Below are 19,084 nucleotides of genomic sequence, written 5' to 3'. Positions count from 1 at the left end.
CTATCTCTGTCTCCTCCTCTGTCCATCTCTCTCTATCTCTGCCCACCTCTCTCTGATAATTGTTCTCTCACTCTCTTTGGCAATCTCTCTCTCTTTGGCAATCGCTCCCTCTGTGTCAACCGCTCCATGTAAATCGCATTCCCTCTATATATTAAATTGTTCTCTGTCATTCTCATATAATTCATTCACTATTTCAAGGCATTTAACTCAGTAACAATGCAAAGCCTGGCAATTAAGGATTAAGTTCTGAAAATTCTTCGATCCATTATAAATGTTCATCTTACACTGGACTCAATCATATAAATACTCTTTGAGAAATTGTCTCCTTGTGCATTCTTCATGTAATTTTATCATTAGAACTTCATTAAGAAAAAGTGGTTCATTCTGACCAGAGTTGTGCTGCAGTACAATTTAATCCCGAAAACTTTAAACATTCTTAACCTTTTTAATTATAAACCTTTCTTAACTTTTACCTTGACTATTTATCACTGCACATTCATCTGTTTTTGAAACTAGCATCTGTCCTTTTGTCATTGTAATCTGTCTAAAATCATTCAAATTATCAATGCCAAACCCTATGGATATTAATGATACAATTAGAAGCTGTATTATCTTTCAGCTTTACCTGAAGATTCAAATCCAGGTAAATCTGATCAGATGAAAGCCTTATTTCTCTGCTGGCTATCATCTTTATTAACAAAGGTTGCAATCTTAGCTCTTTTATTGGAGAACTTAAACTATGACACTGATGTCAGTATTTTGATACCTGTATTCATCCTAACTCAAATACCACCAGAGTGATTGTTCGGGCAATAAAATATTCTTTTTGGGGTAGGAGATGCTCTATAGTGGCCGTGATAAAGATTTGGTATTGATATCAAAAGTTCATGGAAACAAATACAGATTCAGAGAGAAATAATAGAAATTTATAACGATGGGTGCTAAAATGTTTTTTTTTCAATAGTGGATGTTAAAAACACAAATTAATTCTTATCCAGTCCACATCAGAAAGGTAACCTTCTGTTTTCAAAAGTAAATTAAAATTTGGCGAAAAAAATGCACATACAGGAAATTTAAACTAATGATAGAAATTCCTGGATACATTCAATGGGCTAACCAGCATCTAAGCGCAGAGGAACAGATTTAACATCAGGACTGGTGACGAGTTTCTCTATTCCTTATATCATACAAAGGATCTTCGGCATGAAGCCTTAACTCTTTTCATTTATATAGATGTTGCCTAGTCTGTTGAGTGTTTCCAACATTCTGTATTTTTCCCTATTTTTAAAAGGTTGAAGAAATGATTATTACCAAAATTACAAATGCTGTTTTCGGCATCTTGGTGCACCTGTGTAAGAAATATTATATGACTATGTGCGATGCATCTCTAGTAGGGTGGTCTAGATGTAGTACGAATGAGGATTTGGTTGTAGTGCATTCACATTAAGTACAATCACCAGAGATTATCCTGCAAACTGTTGATAGCAAGGTGGATAAAAATGATAAAACAGATAACCACCCCAAAACAAGTCTCATTTCCTTTATGCTGGTGGCAAAATGCTTCTTATGTTCACTGCAAATGAGGTGCTGAAAATAGGTCTCAGTTTTTGTCTGCCAGTTTTGCTGGGCTGTGCTTTTTACCAATAAAAACAATATAAAGAATAATATTCTTACTACCTGGATAACCTATGCGTCATCATGTATTTTATTAAGTTGTGCCAAGTTCTTGGTGTTGAAAAGCTCATCAGCATATCATCACACCTAATGAATTGTTAACAACAATATTTCCAATAAAGGGTAAATTACTAACTATTTTGGGATCTGCAGGATAGTCAAAGAGAAGGATAAAACAATTTTCCTCCACTCCCCAAATGCTACCAGTCTCCTTTATAGTTGAGAATAGATTGTTCTCACAGCAAGCCTGAAGCATATTTCTCATCTGACCATTCTCAAATGCTGTGAAGAGATTGGCAGAGGAAATTAATTCTCAATACCTAGTCAGAGTACTTGAATGCCAAGTAAGAGCTGCACAAGCAGGCAGACTATATAATCATCTACTGAACATATCTCGTGAATATCAAGCTCAAAAATAAATACAACCAGGTAAGCATCTGTGAATATTTTTCAAGGATGAACAATATCTTACATTATATGCTTTTCTATTTTATTTGCAATTGACTGTACTTCATCATTGCTCCAAAAACTGCAACAAAATTTGAGGGAAAATGCAATTCAATGCATCCTGAATTGTTTCTTCTTCTTTGTCACTGATTTCAGTCAGTGGGTCAGGCAGCATCTGTTGAGGGAAATGGACAGACGATATTTCCGGTTGGGATCCTTCTTCAGACTAATGTCCATCTTATTGTGAGTGGCTTATTTTGCTTGTGAGCTTTGTTTTGTTATGTCATTATATATGCCCCTGCAATCACTGTGTTTTTGTATGTTGCGTACAAGGAGGAAACAGATCAAATCTGTAGTGATGTGCTGTGTATATACTAAGGAACTAATCATATTAAGACAAAACTTATTCTCACTATTCCCAATAACATTACGTAATGTGATGAATTTCCAACCGATAGTTTTGAGTTTTCTCTAAAAAATGTAATCATAATAGATGCACTTAATACTGCAAACATTTCATGATGCAAATCATTCTCACGGAGATGACTTAAAGTTACAAACACTGTCAGTGTTTTAAAGAGTGCATCATTTGCAAGGCAACTACAGACACTGAATCCGAGTTCAATGTCAAATCCAAAGACATCAGCATGGCAGCATGGCGGCTTTTCTTGGAAGGGCACCATGAGCTCAAGGAATGCTTTTCCAGTGTGGTGAAACTGGAGATGCTTTCCAAATAAACTACAAATATATGTGCGTGGAAGAAAACAACTGTGCTCTGAGGAACAGTAAATTTACCAAATACATCTTGTTTTTGTTCAAATCTCTTCTATAAGAGCTGTAAAATACATTAATGAGCGCTGTGGTAGTGGTCAACAATTCAGTGGTTGTTTTACAAAGTTAATCTATTTGCCACATATTATATTTTCATAAACATATCTTTCAAGAGATGAAGATAGGCACAAAATGCTGCAGTAACTCAGCAGGACAGGCAGCATCTCTGGAGAGAAGGAATGGGTGAGGTTTTGGGTCGAGACCCATCACCAGACTAAAAATCACTGGAAAGGAGGGGGGGGGGGGGGGGGGGGGGGGGGGGGTTGTTTAGACGAGAATTAAAAGAGAGATATAGGCGTTGATGTAGAGAGATACCAAAATATGAAATAAAAGATGCAAAAAAGTAATGATGATAAACCAAACAGGCCATTGTTAGCTGTTTATTGGGTGAGAAAGAGAAGCTGGTGTGACTTGGGTGGGGGAGGAATGGAGAGAGAGGGAATGCAGGGGTTGCTTAAAGTTAGAGAAATCAATATTCAAACCACTGGGCTGAAGCTGGTTGGTTGAATTGTTGGTTCAAGAGAACAACATCGCCTAGAAATTGAATGGCATTTGTTTAGTTATGTTAAATTGTTGGGGGTTTGGCGAGCCAACATGTTCTTTAAAGGCTCACTGCTGGGGAGCTCATTAGATCTTAGCCCAAGGCATCTCAGACTGCTGAACAGGCCTACGATAAAAGTTTCCCCCTTTATCCATTTTGCCTATTGCATAGGTGAAGGAAATCAGATAGGTTTGTAGTGAATTGGAAATTTAAGGGGTCGCAAAGAGAGGAACATGTGGAGATAGGAGGGGGGGGGGGGGTGGTCAGACTAGAATTAAAGCAGAGTCATCAGGCTGCAGGGTTAGTAAAGGGTCAGGCAACAGGTTAGTAGATGTACTGGGTTAGCAGATCAATGGAAAGGTCAGGGCAGAATGCGGATAGATTAGCCTGGCGAGCTGACAAGTTAGTAAAGCACAATGGGAGATGGCAGAGTTGACTGCAGTGTGGGCATTAGATTGAGAGTGGGTTGGTTTGAGTCATTCATCAGTTGGGATTTCATTTTGTTGAAGAGCCTGTATTTTGAAACCTTAACTTTGTTTTTCTTTGCACGGATGTTGCTCAACCTGTTGAATATTTTCAGCATTGTCTGTTTTTAATTCTTATTTAATGCACTAATTCTTATCAATATTTACCAATACTACCTTAATAATACACAACTCTCTTTGGACATTTCAATAGGATGATATAACATGGTATTTTGAATTGAGGGCTACATCATTTTAATGCTTCTGCAGCCAAGGTTGTTTGTCTACACAGATCATACACATTATACAACCTTTACAAAATGGGCACTAACATTGAACATTATCTGACAACACCAAGAACCTTCAGCAGCATGCATCTGGCTTAAATGATTGCTCCTCAAACCAAAAGGAACCATAAATCCAACTCTCCTTCCATAAGAGTGCATAAAAACATTGAAACATTCAACATTTTCCTTACAACCTCACTCTGATTTCCTCAATATCTATTCACCTAATTGAAATTAAGGAGAAACATAATTGAACACAATTAAAAGATTTTTCCACCTGGTTACATTTTGTCTGGTGATTGTGATGTCTCAGATCCATCCTAACTCCACAAATTTGTCTTGAGGATCCTCGGAGATTATGAGCAACTTGACCAGCCATTCAATCATCCAACTGGAAGCTGCCTGAGAATTTTGTAATTGCCAACATCTCCCTTTTCCCTAAAGAGTGCCAGTGTATACTTTCCCTCTCTAGTGCTTCGCACTATCACGTTGCACAACCCACCCAACCTAGCCCAACCTTCAGTCCACTTTCCAATTGGCAAAAAAATTGTAGATGCTGTAAATAGTTCAAGTCAAAGGTCTTTCATCGGACAGAGAAATGTTAAAAATCAAACATGTTGGAAGTTGCAGTGGGGACAAGCAAAGCTAACAAAGGGAATGCCTGTGCAGGGAAGAGATCAAGAGAGACGGAATAACATGTGGGAATGATGCTACTGGCCAGCAGACAGTGGTAATCTGTCTTTTTTGTAATTTCAAATGAAAAGTCCATGATCTGAAACATTAACTCTGTTTCTCCCTCCATAGTTGCTTTCTGAACTAATACGTAGAGGGCCTAAGCTATAGGGAGAGACTAAGCAGGCTAGGACTCTATTCCTTGGACCACAGGAGGATGAGGAGTGATCTGATAGAGTGTACAAAATCATGAGAGGAATAGATTGGGTAGAGGCACAGAGTCTCTTGGTTAGAGTAGGGGAATCAAGAACTAGAGGACATAGGTTTAAGGTGAGGGGGGAAAGATTTAATATGAACCTGAGGGGTAACATTTTCACACAAAGGGTGGTGGTTGTATGGACTAAGCTGCCAGAGGAGGTTGTTGCAGCGGGTAATATCACAACATTTAAGAAACATTTCGACAGGTACATGGATAGGACAGGTGTAGAGGAATATGGATCAAATGCAGGCATGTGGGACTAGTGTAGATAGGGCATGTTGGCCAGCGTGGGCAAGTTGGGCCAAAGGGCCTGTTTCCACACTGTAAGACACTACTTGTAGGTAGGAACTGTAAATGCTGGTTTAAACTGAAGATAGACACAAAAAGCTGTAGTAACTCAAAGGGTCAGACAGCATCTCAGGAGAAAGGGAATAGGTGACATTTTGGGTCGAGTCAGGGGAAAGGGAAATGAGAGATATAGATGGTGATATAGAGATATATGGAACAAATGAATGAAAGATGTGCAAAAAACTAACGATGATAAAGGAAACAGGCCATTGTTAGCTGTGGGCTGGGTGAAAATGAGTTACAGACAAAGAGAATCAACAAGACGACTTTGAAGCTAGTACGATGGGTGGGGGAGGGATGGAGAGAGAGGGGATGCAAGGACTACTTGGTTAGAGAAATCAATATCCACACCGATGGGTTCTGTGCGTTTCTGCAATCCCTGTTATTAGCACACTTAACTCTTTTGGGTTAACCCCAGAGGAAAAGTCTCAAATCAAAATGTTGACTGTTCCCCCCACAGATGCTAAATTCCTCTAGCAGTTTGTTTATATACCAGATTCTATCATCTGCAGTCGCATGGTCTTCCCTGTTTTTATATTACCTCAGTTTACTCTTTCAACACATTGAAGTGCAATTCAAGCTGAATGCCTTTTTCTGCACCCAATCAAGAAGCAAAGTGGACCGGTGCTTCTTAAAATGCTCTAAAGCAGTGGTTCCCAACTTTTTTTGGCCATGCCCCACCTAATCACCTCTAAAATCCTGATGCCCCCCCCCCCCCATATTTTAGCACGAGCAGACAAAGAAATAATTCTCAGAAAATGGAATTTACTCAAAATAACATCTGAAACATAAACTACATATGTTTACCTGATGCCCCCCTTAAAAATCAAATTGCCCCCCTGTGGGGCGTACGCCCCACGTTGGGAACCACTGCTCTAAAGCAACATCCCAACAACCCACCACAAATCACCATGCTTCAATGACCCCTGTCCAAATAACAAATTCCTCTACCAATGAGAAAACATGTTGTGAACCTCAACCTTAATACGCTCACTGTGAATGAAATCTCTCTTTCGCAATTTTCACTTGCACCAAGAGATAATTCAATAAGTTTCCACTCCTCCACTAAAAGTGGAAACACAATAATTTCTGCCCTCCAACCAACAGCATCAATGGACTACACCATCTGTAAGGCAGAAAAAAGCTCTCCACTCCCCCAATGCCCGCACTCTCACTCCCACCCTATCAAGTTGGACAAATGCTTTGGACTAGTGAAACTGCTCAATCCCATGGTCAATATGATGCCTAACATTAATTTAAATGTTATCTCCACCACCGAACACAGTCTTATCCTTCAAAGGAGGTGGTGCATTCCCTATTGAAACTGAAATGAGCATCTTTCAACTCAGCTCTATTTGGATGCTACACATAGTATTTTCTCTAGTAGTCACAAAAGGTTAAAAGTATTGCATAAAAAATGATGTTATGGGTAAATCAAGCAAAATAATTGTAAATGAGCATCATTTTGCAATATTTTAATCACAGAAGCTAATCAAGTGACAATTTGTTTTTGTGAATTCAAAGAGTGGCTCTCAAATTGCAACACCCATAGGATGTTGCATACTCTCTCCTTTTAATGCAACAGTTTCCTTTCTAAACATGCATGCTGTTGCATTTGTCATGCTAAGAGAATATTTAAACCCATGATGTGCAAATACATTTCATATGTGCTAATATAATAACCTGAAAACAATTAATTGACGTCCTGACAGAACCTCTCTTTAAAAGATAATACATAAATAGCTTTCCGTCACTTGAGCATCCATTTATAACAATGCCACTGCCTTGTGATGAATAGTAGCTGATCTTCACTTCCAGTGTTGCAACTAAATGTGCAACATTGAATAGGCCTTGATACTCATCCTAGTTATCACTACCGCTGAGGCCAGTCTTTATCAGCCATTTTATACCATAATGAAAAACATAATGAAAGTCAAATGTATAGAAATATTTAAAATGCAAACTTAGTTTTACTGATGACATTATGACATAATGGCTTCCAATAGCAACGACCAACCAGAAATCTTATTACAGAAAAGGAGAAAGAACCAGGAACATTTGGTAACTTTCAAGTAAGAATTTATTCGGCACTGATAAGGTCATTCTGAAATACCCATAATCATAATAATAATAATATATTTTATTGTCATTGCACATAGGTGCAACGAGATTTGGTATGCAGCTTCCATCCGATGTCATAACTTAAACAACTAATAAAATTTAGATACCCCGAGAAACATCATTTATAAAAAAGAACAGTAAAACAGTAAAACAGTCTAAAGTGCAAGTTGTCTAAAGTTGCATCAACCAGAAACCAATTACAATTTTAAGGGTTGTTTTTGCTTTTAGCATTTAAGAATCAGAACTGCAGCCCTATAAATTGCAGTCAATCAAGAAGACAGCCATATTTACAATTCAAATTGCACCTAATTCGTACATCATTATTTGCCCAATTATTTCCTCCTGTTTCCTACACTTGTGGTTTTAAATAAAATAAACTTTCAGACAAAATGCAACAAATATCAACAGTGGTTTACAGAAATAGCATATTTCAGTTAAGCCATAATTTAAATGTGAATGAATAATAATGGTTAAGGCATCATTCCTCTCCAGCAATTTGAATATAACCTTTAATCTGCTTACTTTTCACACAGCTGTTGTTAAAATCAAATGGCTTAAGCTCAATGACAGACTGATATGATCACCTGTGAAATTAGCTGCTTATTTACAGGATCAAGATGATTGAATCAGAAGTGTCACTGTATGAAAGCAAAGTTTAGCTAATTTTCTGCATGTTTCCCTCAGACAGGGGAAGTTAATTCCAATGAAAGTGATGCTTTCACAATGTGATCAGTCTATTTAATATGCCTATGATTTATCTAACTTAACACCAGCTTCTGACAATTACTGTTGTTCCAAATGCACTTACACCTCAAACAACATGAATGTGGATTCCACAAAGTGAATGTGCTCGTGATTTTCACTGTCCCCTGCCCCAAGCCATAAATGTGTTGAACTCTCAACCTCAGCTTTGCAAACATGTTGTTCAATGGGAAAGATCAATTTGGGACAGAGACAACAGGAAAGAGAACCACGATCTGTCAGGTTTCAAACAACTATCATTCAACATATCTTTTCTCAGCTGTACAAAGAAATGAAAGTAAATGGAAAGGGACAAAACTTTCAAAAATCCTTTCAGAGGAGGGCAACTTACTCTCAAAAGGAACACATCAATTTGCACACACTTTGTATAATGTGATACTTTATAAATACCTTTGCATTGGTTGGTGTTTTTGTCTAGAATGGCCTTTGTCGATACAATCTTTCCATAGCTGAAAAAGATTAAAGTAAAAATCTTAATTTTCTTTCCATTCATTTTATACTATTTAAATGTAAGTTAAATACAAGATACTTTTCAGAGTCACCCAGTCCAGGTAGATTCTGTTGGCAAATAACTCGAGGCATGTTATATAAAATCTAAATAGGCATCAAACCAAACAGGGAGAACTCAAGAGTGATAACCAAATGCTAATACGAAGACATTTATTTTATTGATGGTCTTAAAAAAAAGTGAAGTTTAGTTTGCAAATTCCAGAATGCGGGTTCTCATCAGTTGAAGGAGGAAATATGACGTTGCTCAATTTTTGAAACCCATTCTTAGAAATGAAGCTCTCCAATTTGTCCATTTTTCCAGAACAACGCGAGATCAAAACACTTCTAACTGCATTTTAACAAACCTATTTCTGAAACCTTGAACCTTTAAAGGTTCACAGTTAAAATATTGAAAATATTAATCAATCATGTAATTTTGTTCAGTCCCACAATTTCTAACCATCTCCTCTGATTGAGTCTTTCTGTTCCAGTTCATTGAATTTCAGATATTCCATCTTGAGGTGACGACTTCAGCATAATCTCAAATTGCTACAATACTCATCCATTTGTCATGTTAGGATGTGATCAACCTTCCCTACTACACAGATAATTGGAATTGGTGGGCAATGAAGATTCACATATTATTAATTGGACAAAGGGAGTTTTAGCTTCTGACCAGTTTTATCAGATTAACTGATCATTGCATGCACAGACAGGATCCACATCACTGATATCCATGAAAGTGATTTACATATGAACAAATAAATTAGGAGCAATGTAACATGGACCCTGGGTGATCTGATTATAAACTCCACATTCCTATCGATCTTTGGTAACCTTTCACCCCACCCTTGCTGATCATCTGTCTATCAATTCTGCTGCAATAACATTTCAAATCTATGATCTCATCAACATTTAACAAAAGAAACGTCCGAGACTTGGGAACCTTTGTGAGAAAAAATGGATGACTCCATTATTAAAACAGTGTACATATTGTTCCAGTTTTCTCGCATGAGAAAGCATCCTCTCCACATTCACCCTGCCAAGACTTCTCAAGATCCTGTATGTTTCAATCATGTCCCTTCTCTCTCTTTACAGGAGATGTAAAATTAGCCCACTCAATCAGATACCAGCTAAATTATCCTGCTGGATCAAACTCCCAGAGACAGGATAGCCCACTCAATCAGATACCCGGTAAATTATCCTGCTGGATCAAACTCCCAGAGACAGGAGAGCAAATAAAATAAAATGTCTCTGCATTTTCCGTAGCATTCAATATCTCATGGAACAGGGCTCCAAACACTGGCACAGGACCACATGCAAGGGTGCATCTGCATCTTTCCAACAGACACTCTGATACCTTTCTCCATAGTGAAGTCATCCTCCTTGAAAAACTGGACCCATTTTCCTTTGCTGTTGGCACAGTGTGCTTTACCAAATTAATATACGTTTCCAAGTACAGAGATTACAAAGTCCCTTTGTATTAATGCTTAATAAAGCTGCCTATAGACAGTTAAAGAAGCCAAGACAGATAGTCTTTCCCCAATGTAAACACGATGGGTTTACACCTGTTATACAAAATGTAAATGTAAGTTCCACAAGATTCATTGACCTTATTAAATATCAAATACAGTATTGATCTTAATATTAGCCGTGTATGACTCTCTTCAATTAAATTTAGCCTTGATAAGCCTTGGTATGAATTTCAGATCACGTCATATAAAACTCACATAATGCAATGCGCCCTCAGCATTGCACTGTAGTGTATACTCGGATTACAGTATCTACTTCCATCTAACCATTAAGTCCAAACACAAATGTCCAACTAAAAGGTGGTGTAAATTTTCCGCTGTGCATGGGCATTTCCTTTGCAAAAGATATTTAAACATTCAAACGATGCAATTTAAAAAACAAAGAACATCAAACTCTTTCCTGCTTTCACTACAATGGAGTTGTCTCTGCAGATAGAAGAATTTCTGGCAACCAGTGACTTGATAATTCCATTATTTATTGTCTGATGGTTTGAAAATAAATATACAAATTTCAGGCTATTCTATAGTCATAGAGGGATACAGTGTGGAAACAGGCCCTTCGGCCCAATTTGCCCACAACGGCCAACAATGTCCCAGCTGCACCATTCCCACTTACCTGCGCTTGGTCCATATCTCTCCAAACCTGTCCTATCAATGTACCTGTCTAATTGTTTCTTAAACAATGGGATAGTGCCAGCCTCAACTACCTCCTCTGGTAGCTTGTTCCATACACAAGGTGGTCCCTTAATGTGAACAAATTACCATTCGGATTCCAATTAAATCTTTTCCCCTTCACCTTGAACCTATGTCCTCTGGTCCTCGATTCCCCAACTCTGGGCACGAGACTCTGTGCAACTACTGGATCTATTCCTCTCATGATTTTGTACACCTCTATAAGTTCACCCCACATCCTCCTGCGCTCCATGGAATAGAGACCCAGCCTACTAAACCTCTCCCTATAGCTTACACCCTCTGGTCCCGGCAACATCCTCATTCTGTGAAATAATTTTATTTTCTGATAACCATGCTGAATCTTCCAGTTCCTCATTAAATTTAAATGTAAAATAAAATTCTGTATACATTTCCCAAAACATAGGAACAATAAAAATATAAGCACACTATCACTTAACCACCTGCAACCCATAAAATCATTGTCCCCATCTTGAAACCTACAGTTTACTTGAGATCCATAGCAGTTTGGAGAAGAACATTATGTTTCTGCTCTGTGTGATACAATGCCAGAAAAATTACTAGTCCAAATAGGAACATTTCTACCCAATTGTATTCCAACACTGACCGGATTATTGACATAATTCCCGTAACCTTTTGACAGAAATAATTTGATTCAAAGATCTACCCCAGACAGAGTTCTTGCACCAGACTCAACAATCAAAAAACTGCTATGATTGGTCTCCTTTAAGTAATGATGAAGCCAAATTTTTATTTAAATACATGCATATGCTTGAGTGGATCGTGCTGTCCATGGATATAAATCACAAGCGGTATCTAAGTGTCCACTGCATAAACTAGACCACCTCTTGCATCTCCTTGTGCAACTGCACCAGACACAAGGAGGGCCCAGAAAGAAAACTTTAGACTTCTTAGACCCAATTTTCCATTAACCAAATTTTAATTTGCATTATGGGCTTTTACGTTATCATTGGGTTAAATTTCTATGCACATGGACTACATGAGCACATGTTTGCACATATATTTGTGTAGTCCTATTATTTAATAATAATAATAATAATAATAATAATAATAATAAATACTTTATTGATCCCCTCAGGGAAATTCAGATGTCCAGAAGCCCCCAACCAACAAACCCACACATTCAAAACGAACGCAGACAGAAAATACATAAAATACAATGTGGACACTTCCTGAGAGCAATAAATACTTAAAAAGACCAATAATTAACAATTAAAAAAAAAAAAAAACGCAAAAAATGCATCCCCCTCCAGCCTACCGAATTATAAAATCTAATGGCTGCAGGGGTGAAGGATCTCCTGAACCGCTCCGTTCTACAGGGCAGGGAGAGGAGCCGATTGTTGTTCCGAGTGCTCTTTTGACTCTCCAGAATTACATGGAGGGGATGCCAGGGGTTTTTCAGGACGACCTGCACCTTGCGCATCATACACCTCTCAAGCACATCCATCCCAGAGTCCACTCTCCCCTCCAGCACTGAGCTAGCTCGTTTAACCAGTTTGTTCAGCTTCTTGTTGTTTTTTGCACTAATGCTGTTGCCCCAGCAGACAACAGCGTAGAAAATAACACTTGCAACCACAGTGTTGTAAAACATGTGCAGCATATCATTACGCACATTGAAGGATTTGAGCCTTCTGAGGTAAAAGAGTCTGCTCTGGCCTTTTTTGTAGAGGGCGTCAGAGTTGACAGACCAGTCCCAGTTTGTTATCCAGGTGCACTCCAAGGTATTTATATGTCTGGACCACCTCAATGTCAGCCTCTGCAGCATTGACCGGCTGAAGGGGGAGCTTGGACCCCTTTTTGCAATATTACAACATTATCAATATTAAGCATACTTTATTGGGCATACGGCACTTTGAAATGTCATGTGTGTTTGAAAAAATGCTGTATAAATGTGTCTTTGCTTTATTTCTTTTAGCCTGTGCATTCTCAATTTTCATTTATTAACCATGTTTTCTTAACTATAGAGATCTCCAGATTCAACTTATTTTATGTGAACCGATGTATATTGCTGTATATTGCATCAAAAGATAAGTTGAATAATTCTTACTATTTATCTGTGAGGATATTCATTGAGCTCAGCGCAGTTTGCTACCTTCATAGAAAAGGTAGCAAACTGCACTTCCACCCCCAATCCCCCCATATGACCTAGACTCATTACGGATGTCCACTTTGTTCCATTTGCCCATCACCCACAGACCGACCTAAGTGGGTTTCTTCTCCTTTGGTTCACCTTCCCTATCCCCTCTCAAACCTGGTTCTACTTCCCAAGATACAGCACTTATCTGATCAATCCCTAACAGAATCCACCCTCGCCCAACCAGTTCCAACTGTCAAATGGAATCATTCCCCCTTTATCTGTTTCACGTATCACCTACCAATCTCTGTCTCAACAACTGCATTCCCCTCTTTAACAAAGAAATGGAAGAGGCATGCAATGCCATGCTGGAAGAAATTGAAAAAGGAAACACGATCAAACCAGTTTGATTAATTTTTGGAAGAATCTCACACAAAGGTAAGTTATGGATTGGAGCTGGACCAGCTTTTATAAAAAAAAGGAATTTTTTAAAATATATATGTTGTTGTACCTAATGCATTGTTGATTTAGAAAACTGGCCTCAATGCTATTGCTTAGAATGAAGATATACAAAAAGAGCAAGACATTTAGGCTGGATGGTAACAATATAAAATTAGTGATTTTTATTCTTATTGAAGAGGTTCCATTCAGAATTCAGTTAATAGTTTAGATAGTAAACTGAAATTCATTTTAAAATGAGACATATGAGCATGGAATATCCCATTATTAGCTCTTAGCATATATCAAGATAGACGATCAGAACTAAGTTATAGTTAAAGCTGATTTTGGTGGCACCTGGCAATGGAGGGGATTATCAACCATGGTTCCTTGACTACAGATCACTGATTTTGTTGAATAAGACTGCAAATTCCCTACTCACTTCCCAGTTGCCTTGCACTCCTGAGAAATGACTGAGGGATCCAAGGTCCCAATATCATATTAACCCAGCCAGTGAATCAGTATCTGCAAACAGAAGGCCTTGAAAGTCCCACAGTTTGATTGTCATATTGAATAAAGTAGGAAGTCCATCCTGAATGCAACTCCTTCATGAAAAGATTATCATTTTTATTTATCGTTTTGAAGTTAGGAGCACTACTACATAACAGGATTTGTGATGGAAGGATACCATTCACGTTTATCAACAAAATCAGTAAAGTTATGTATGTGAATTGACAAACAAAAGGCATTCTCCTTTAATATATATGCAAAATATAATACGGAGTTGAGTTGAGTATGAAAAGCCAAATTACCTTTATTTGCATTGCAACAATTCCATATTTTTCTGCAAAATCTGAAATTACGATGATGTAATTTATTTGCTTTTGGAATTTACAAAAACACTTTTATTGAGCTGTTGCCAAGGATTTGTCCCAAGTCAATAAAAAGGGATATTTTAGCATACAATTAATTGAGCAACCTAATCACAATTGTACCCATTTACAATAAAGCATATCTGGATAGTGTGTTATATGAAAAACAGATGTTTATATTTGGCTTGTCGTATTTTTTTTGTCTTGATTTAAATTAATTTTATTGATGCTCCCCTCTGAACTCACAGATGATAGATTACAGTGCATAATCCATTATTACATCAAATACTATGAAAGCAAGCTACATTATTACTCAACTACAATTCAGGGCCTTGTTGCAATAAAACAGTGAATGTCACATTTATTTATTACATTAATCGTTAAGCTTCCGTGCCATTGAACTACGGAATCTAGAGCAAATAAAGCAAGGTCAGTGTGTAAGAATAATTTGTAGGTCCTTGGGGAAAGAGTGGTGGAAATGCGACCAACCTAATTGCTCTACTTAGAACTGGGTTAGCCTCATTCTCACTCCCTCACTCTTTTCCCACAGTTCTGCAAATTGATGTAAATTTATTTTTTTCTATACTATAACAAATCTCTAACTCTAATTCATTTTATATTTTAAGAACAAAATGTAACACTTGCTGATGCATGCATTTAAGACTTTGCACATTTCTCATGGCTCCAAAAAATGATTGCTATATTGATCCTTCAGAGGTCCTACTCTATCCCTAGTTACCCTGTTGCTCTTAATATACTTACTGAATATTTTAGGATTCTGCTTTACATTATTTGTCAAAAATATCTCAAGGCTGCACCTTTCCCATCTAATTTCCTTCTGAAGTGTACTCCTACATCCCTTTTACGCATGTTCGTGTTATAGGAGCAGAATTAGGCCATTCAGGCCATTCAATCCCATTCATTCCTGGGATTATTCTTGTAAATCTCCTCTGGACTCTCCAGGGCCAGCACATCCTTCCTCAGATATGACGCCCAAAACCGCTCACAATACTCCAAATGTGGGTAGACCAGTGCCTTATAGAGCCTCAGCATTACATCCCTGTTTTTGTTTTCTTGCCCTCTTGAAATAAATGCTAGCATCGCGTTTGCCTTCACCACTACTTTGAATCTCATCCTCTACCAGATTAGTTTAAACCCTCCCGAGTACAACTGGCAAATGTTGCTACAAGGATATTGGTCCCCTTCCACTTCAGATGCAATGCAACCCTCTTCTACAAGTCACTTCTGCTCCAGAATAGACCCCAGCAGTCCACATTTATTTGTTTAATCTTTCTATTAGTACTCTCAGAGCATGTGGCACAGGAAACAATCCCAAGATTAAACTCTAGTGCTCCTAATCTTTAACCATCTGCTCAAGTATCATTTTACATGAAAAACCACCATGAGGGAAAAAATGTTACCACTGAAGCAGATCCCACCAAATGCAGGAGCCATTCATTTGCAGGAAAAGATCAAAGTCTTTCCAGCTACACAATATGTCACTTCAACCTCAAAGATCACATGTTTTTATAGGTCTGGTCTGAAAACTGTTAAAGATTAATTTACTTTTCACCAATTAGGTCTCATTAATGGATTTACTGCATTAGTGCCAGCACCAATGGTGTTCATAGAAGTAAAGATATCATAATTTAAAAACATGAAACATAAAAAGGATTTGAGTATAGGAGCAAGAAGGTTCTACTGCAGTTGTACAGGGTCTTGGTGAGACCACACCTGGAGTATTGCATACAGTTTTGGTCTCCTAATCTGAGGAAAGACATTCTTACCATAGAGGCAGTACAGAGAAAGTTCACCAGACTGATTCCTGGGATGTCAGGACTTATATGAAGAAAGACTGGATAGACTCAGCTTGTACTCGCTAGAATTTAGAAGATTGAGGGGGGATCTTATAGAAACTTACAAAATTCTTAAGGGGTTGGGCAGGCTAGATGCAGGAAGATTGTTCCCGATGTTGGGGAAGTCCAGAACAAGGGGTCACAGTTTAAGGATAAGGGGGAAGTCTTTTAGGACCGAGATGAGAAAAACATTTTTCACACAGAGCGTGGTGAATCTGTGGAATTCTCTGCCACAGAAGGTAGTTGAGGCCAGTTCATTGGCTATATTTAAGAGGGAGTTAGATGTGGCCCTTGTGGCTAAAGGGATCAGGGGGTATGGAGAGAAGGCAGGTACGGGATACTGAGTTGGATGATCAGCCATGATCATATTGAATGGCGGTGCAGGCTCGAAGGGCCAAATGGCCTACTCCTGCACCTATTTTCTATGTTTCTATGAGTCTGTCTGGATAAGTCCGATAAAAAATAAACATAACCAATAAAAAATAATGAATTAAAGATTCTGTCTTAATGAAAGTAGCACAAGTCAAATGAGAGACTGATTGGCAATGATGCCACCGACATACAACAGAAGACTGCAGCTTAGCATGGAAGCAAACCTGCTGTAGGCTGATAAAGACCAAAATAAAATGCACAGCGCAGCAACATATTCATTCAGTATTCGACTGTTCACAGGCAACACAAAGCAATGCATAGCCCAAAGGTCACTTTACACATTTTGAAATGCATCTATTAAAATGGCAGTATTTTTGTGGAGAAAATGGCAGAAGAACTTCAAATTAACAGTCACAGAAGTGGTTATAATCGGTCCTGCAGTGGATTCTAAAGGTCGTTTGTTCTGAAAGCAAAAAGCATCTGCTTAAGAGCATGAAGCAGTTGGTCTGCAGTGAGCCAACAAAAGTTCTATGCGACAGACTACTGCTGGGAAATTCATTAATACACAAGTCCCACAGCACCGCGTAATAATGAAAAATTCTGACTTTACCTGATTAAAAGTTATAAGAGGCATAGATAAGGTAGGCAATCAGGATCTTTTCCATGAGGTTGATATGTCAAGGACTAGAGGGCATAGCTTTAAGGTGAGAGTGGCAAAGATATACGAGGTAAGTGCGTGCCTGTAACGTGCTTCCAAGGTATGGTGGTGAAGGCATATACAACTGTGGTAGTTAAGACATTTTTGGATAGGCATATGGATATTCAGGGAATGGAGGAAAATGGATAATTGCAGGCAAATGTGATTAGTTCATCTTGGTATTATGTTTGGCACAGATGTTGTGGGCTCAAGAGCCTGTTCCTGTACTGTACCTTTTCTATGGTATCTACAGAAAGAGGCCTTTCCTTGTGTCAGAGAGTCCTAGAAATGTACAACATGTACAAGAGTCTGAAGAAGGGTTTCGGCCCGAAACGTCGCCCATTTCCTTCGCTCCATAGATGCTGCTGCACCCGCTGAGTTTCCCCAGCAATTTTGTGTACCTTAGAAATGTACAACATGGAAACAGGCTATTCAGCCCGGCTCATCCATGCTGACCCATGGGCACCTTCCATATTAATCCTATCGCCCAGCATTTAGTTCACAGCATTCTCTATACCTAGAAAAATAGAACTGCAGGTGCTGGTTAATACACAAAAGGCCATAAAGTGGTGGAGTAACTCAGCCGGTCAGGCAGCATCTCTGGAGGACATGGATAGGTGACGTTTCGGGTTGCGACCCTTCTTCATATTGATTGTAGGGAATGAGTTGAAAAAAGGGGAGAGGTAGGACAAAGCGTGGCAGTATGGTTGACCTATTACCTGCCACACTTTGACTTGCCTCTTCCCTTTTTGATTTGATTTGATTCAATTTATTGTCATTGCACTTTTCAGTGCAACTAAATGGTTTCCAGCTTTCTTCTCCCTATCCTCCCTCCCCCCCCCCCCCCCCCCCCCCCCCCGCCCCTTTACAATCAGTCTGTAGAAGGTTACCGACCCAAAACAACAACTATCCATGTTCTCCAGAGATAAGGACTGACCGGCTAAGATACTCCAGCACTTTATACCCTCTGTATTCTGTACCTAAATGATTCTGGTGCTCAAACTTGACACTTCTTCAATGTTGTCAGCAACCCAGCTTCCAACATCATAGCCTTCTTCGAAAAGCATGGTGACTCGAAATGCAAGGATCCATTCATTACTCCAGTTAAGTTTGACCAAGATTTTATGAAGTTAGAACACAATCTCTCTACTTTTGTATTCAACTAATATGCGTATGCTTCTGAACCATCTCATCTTCTTGCACTGTCACTATCAAGGATCTTTGGACGTAGTCAAAGTTACCTCTGTTCCTCAATATACCCCAAGATCCAATTATTCATTGTCTATGTTCTAGCCTTATTAGTATTCCTAAAATACTTCACCTCATTGTGTAAGCAGTATACACCATTTTCCATTTTCATCAATATTTCTCTGCAGCCTAAGACTGCCTTCCCATAAATAACAACTCCACCAATCGTTGTGTCATCTGCAGATTTACTGATCATACCTTGATATCCAAGTCATTCATGTATATTACAAACAGCAAGGGTCCCAGCACCAATCATTATGGGATACCACGAGACACATGCAATCACAAAACTATCCTTCATCATCACCTTCTGTCCCCAAGCCAATCTTGGATGAAGTTTGCCAACTTAACCTGGATCCCATGAGCCCTAATTATTTGAATCAGCCTTG

General features: G+C 38.5%; 1 protein-coding gene across 7 annotated transcripts in view; it reads right to left on the bottom strand.

Annotated features, from left to right (window-relative positions):
• rbms3 (RNA binding motif single stranded interacting protein 3) overlaps positions 1-19,084 on the bottom strand; it is a 1,345,529-nt gene that overhangs the window by 466,882 nt on the left and 859,563 nt on the right. For all 7 annotated transcript variants that reach the window (XM_033047243.1, XM_033047268.1, XM_033047258.1 and 4 more), the window contains one exon: positions 8,797-8,855. In XM_033047243.1, coding sequence (XP_032903134.1) covers positions 8,797-8,855 — 59 coding nt within the window. The remainder of the gene's footprint in view (positions 1-8,796; positions 8,856-19,084) is intronic.

The sequence above is a fragment of the Amblyraja radiata genome, chromosome 2, assembly GCF_010909765.2.
Source record: "Amblyraja radiata isolate CabotCenter1 chromosome 2, sAmbRad1.1.pri, whole genome shotgun sequence".
In the NCBI taxonomy this organism is placed as follows: Eukaryota; Metazoa; Chordata; class Chondrichthyes; order Rajiformes; family Rajidae; genus Amblyraja; species Amblyraja radiata.
Note: the sequence above shows the minus strand (reverse complement) of the source record. Positions and strands in the feature narration are given on the sequence as shown.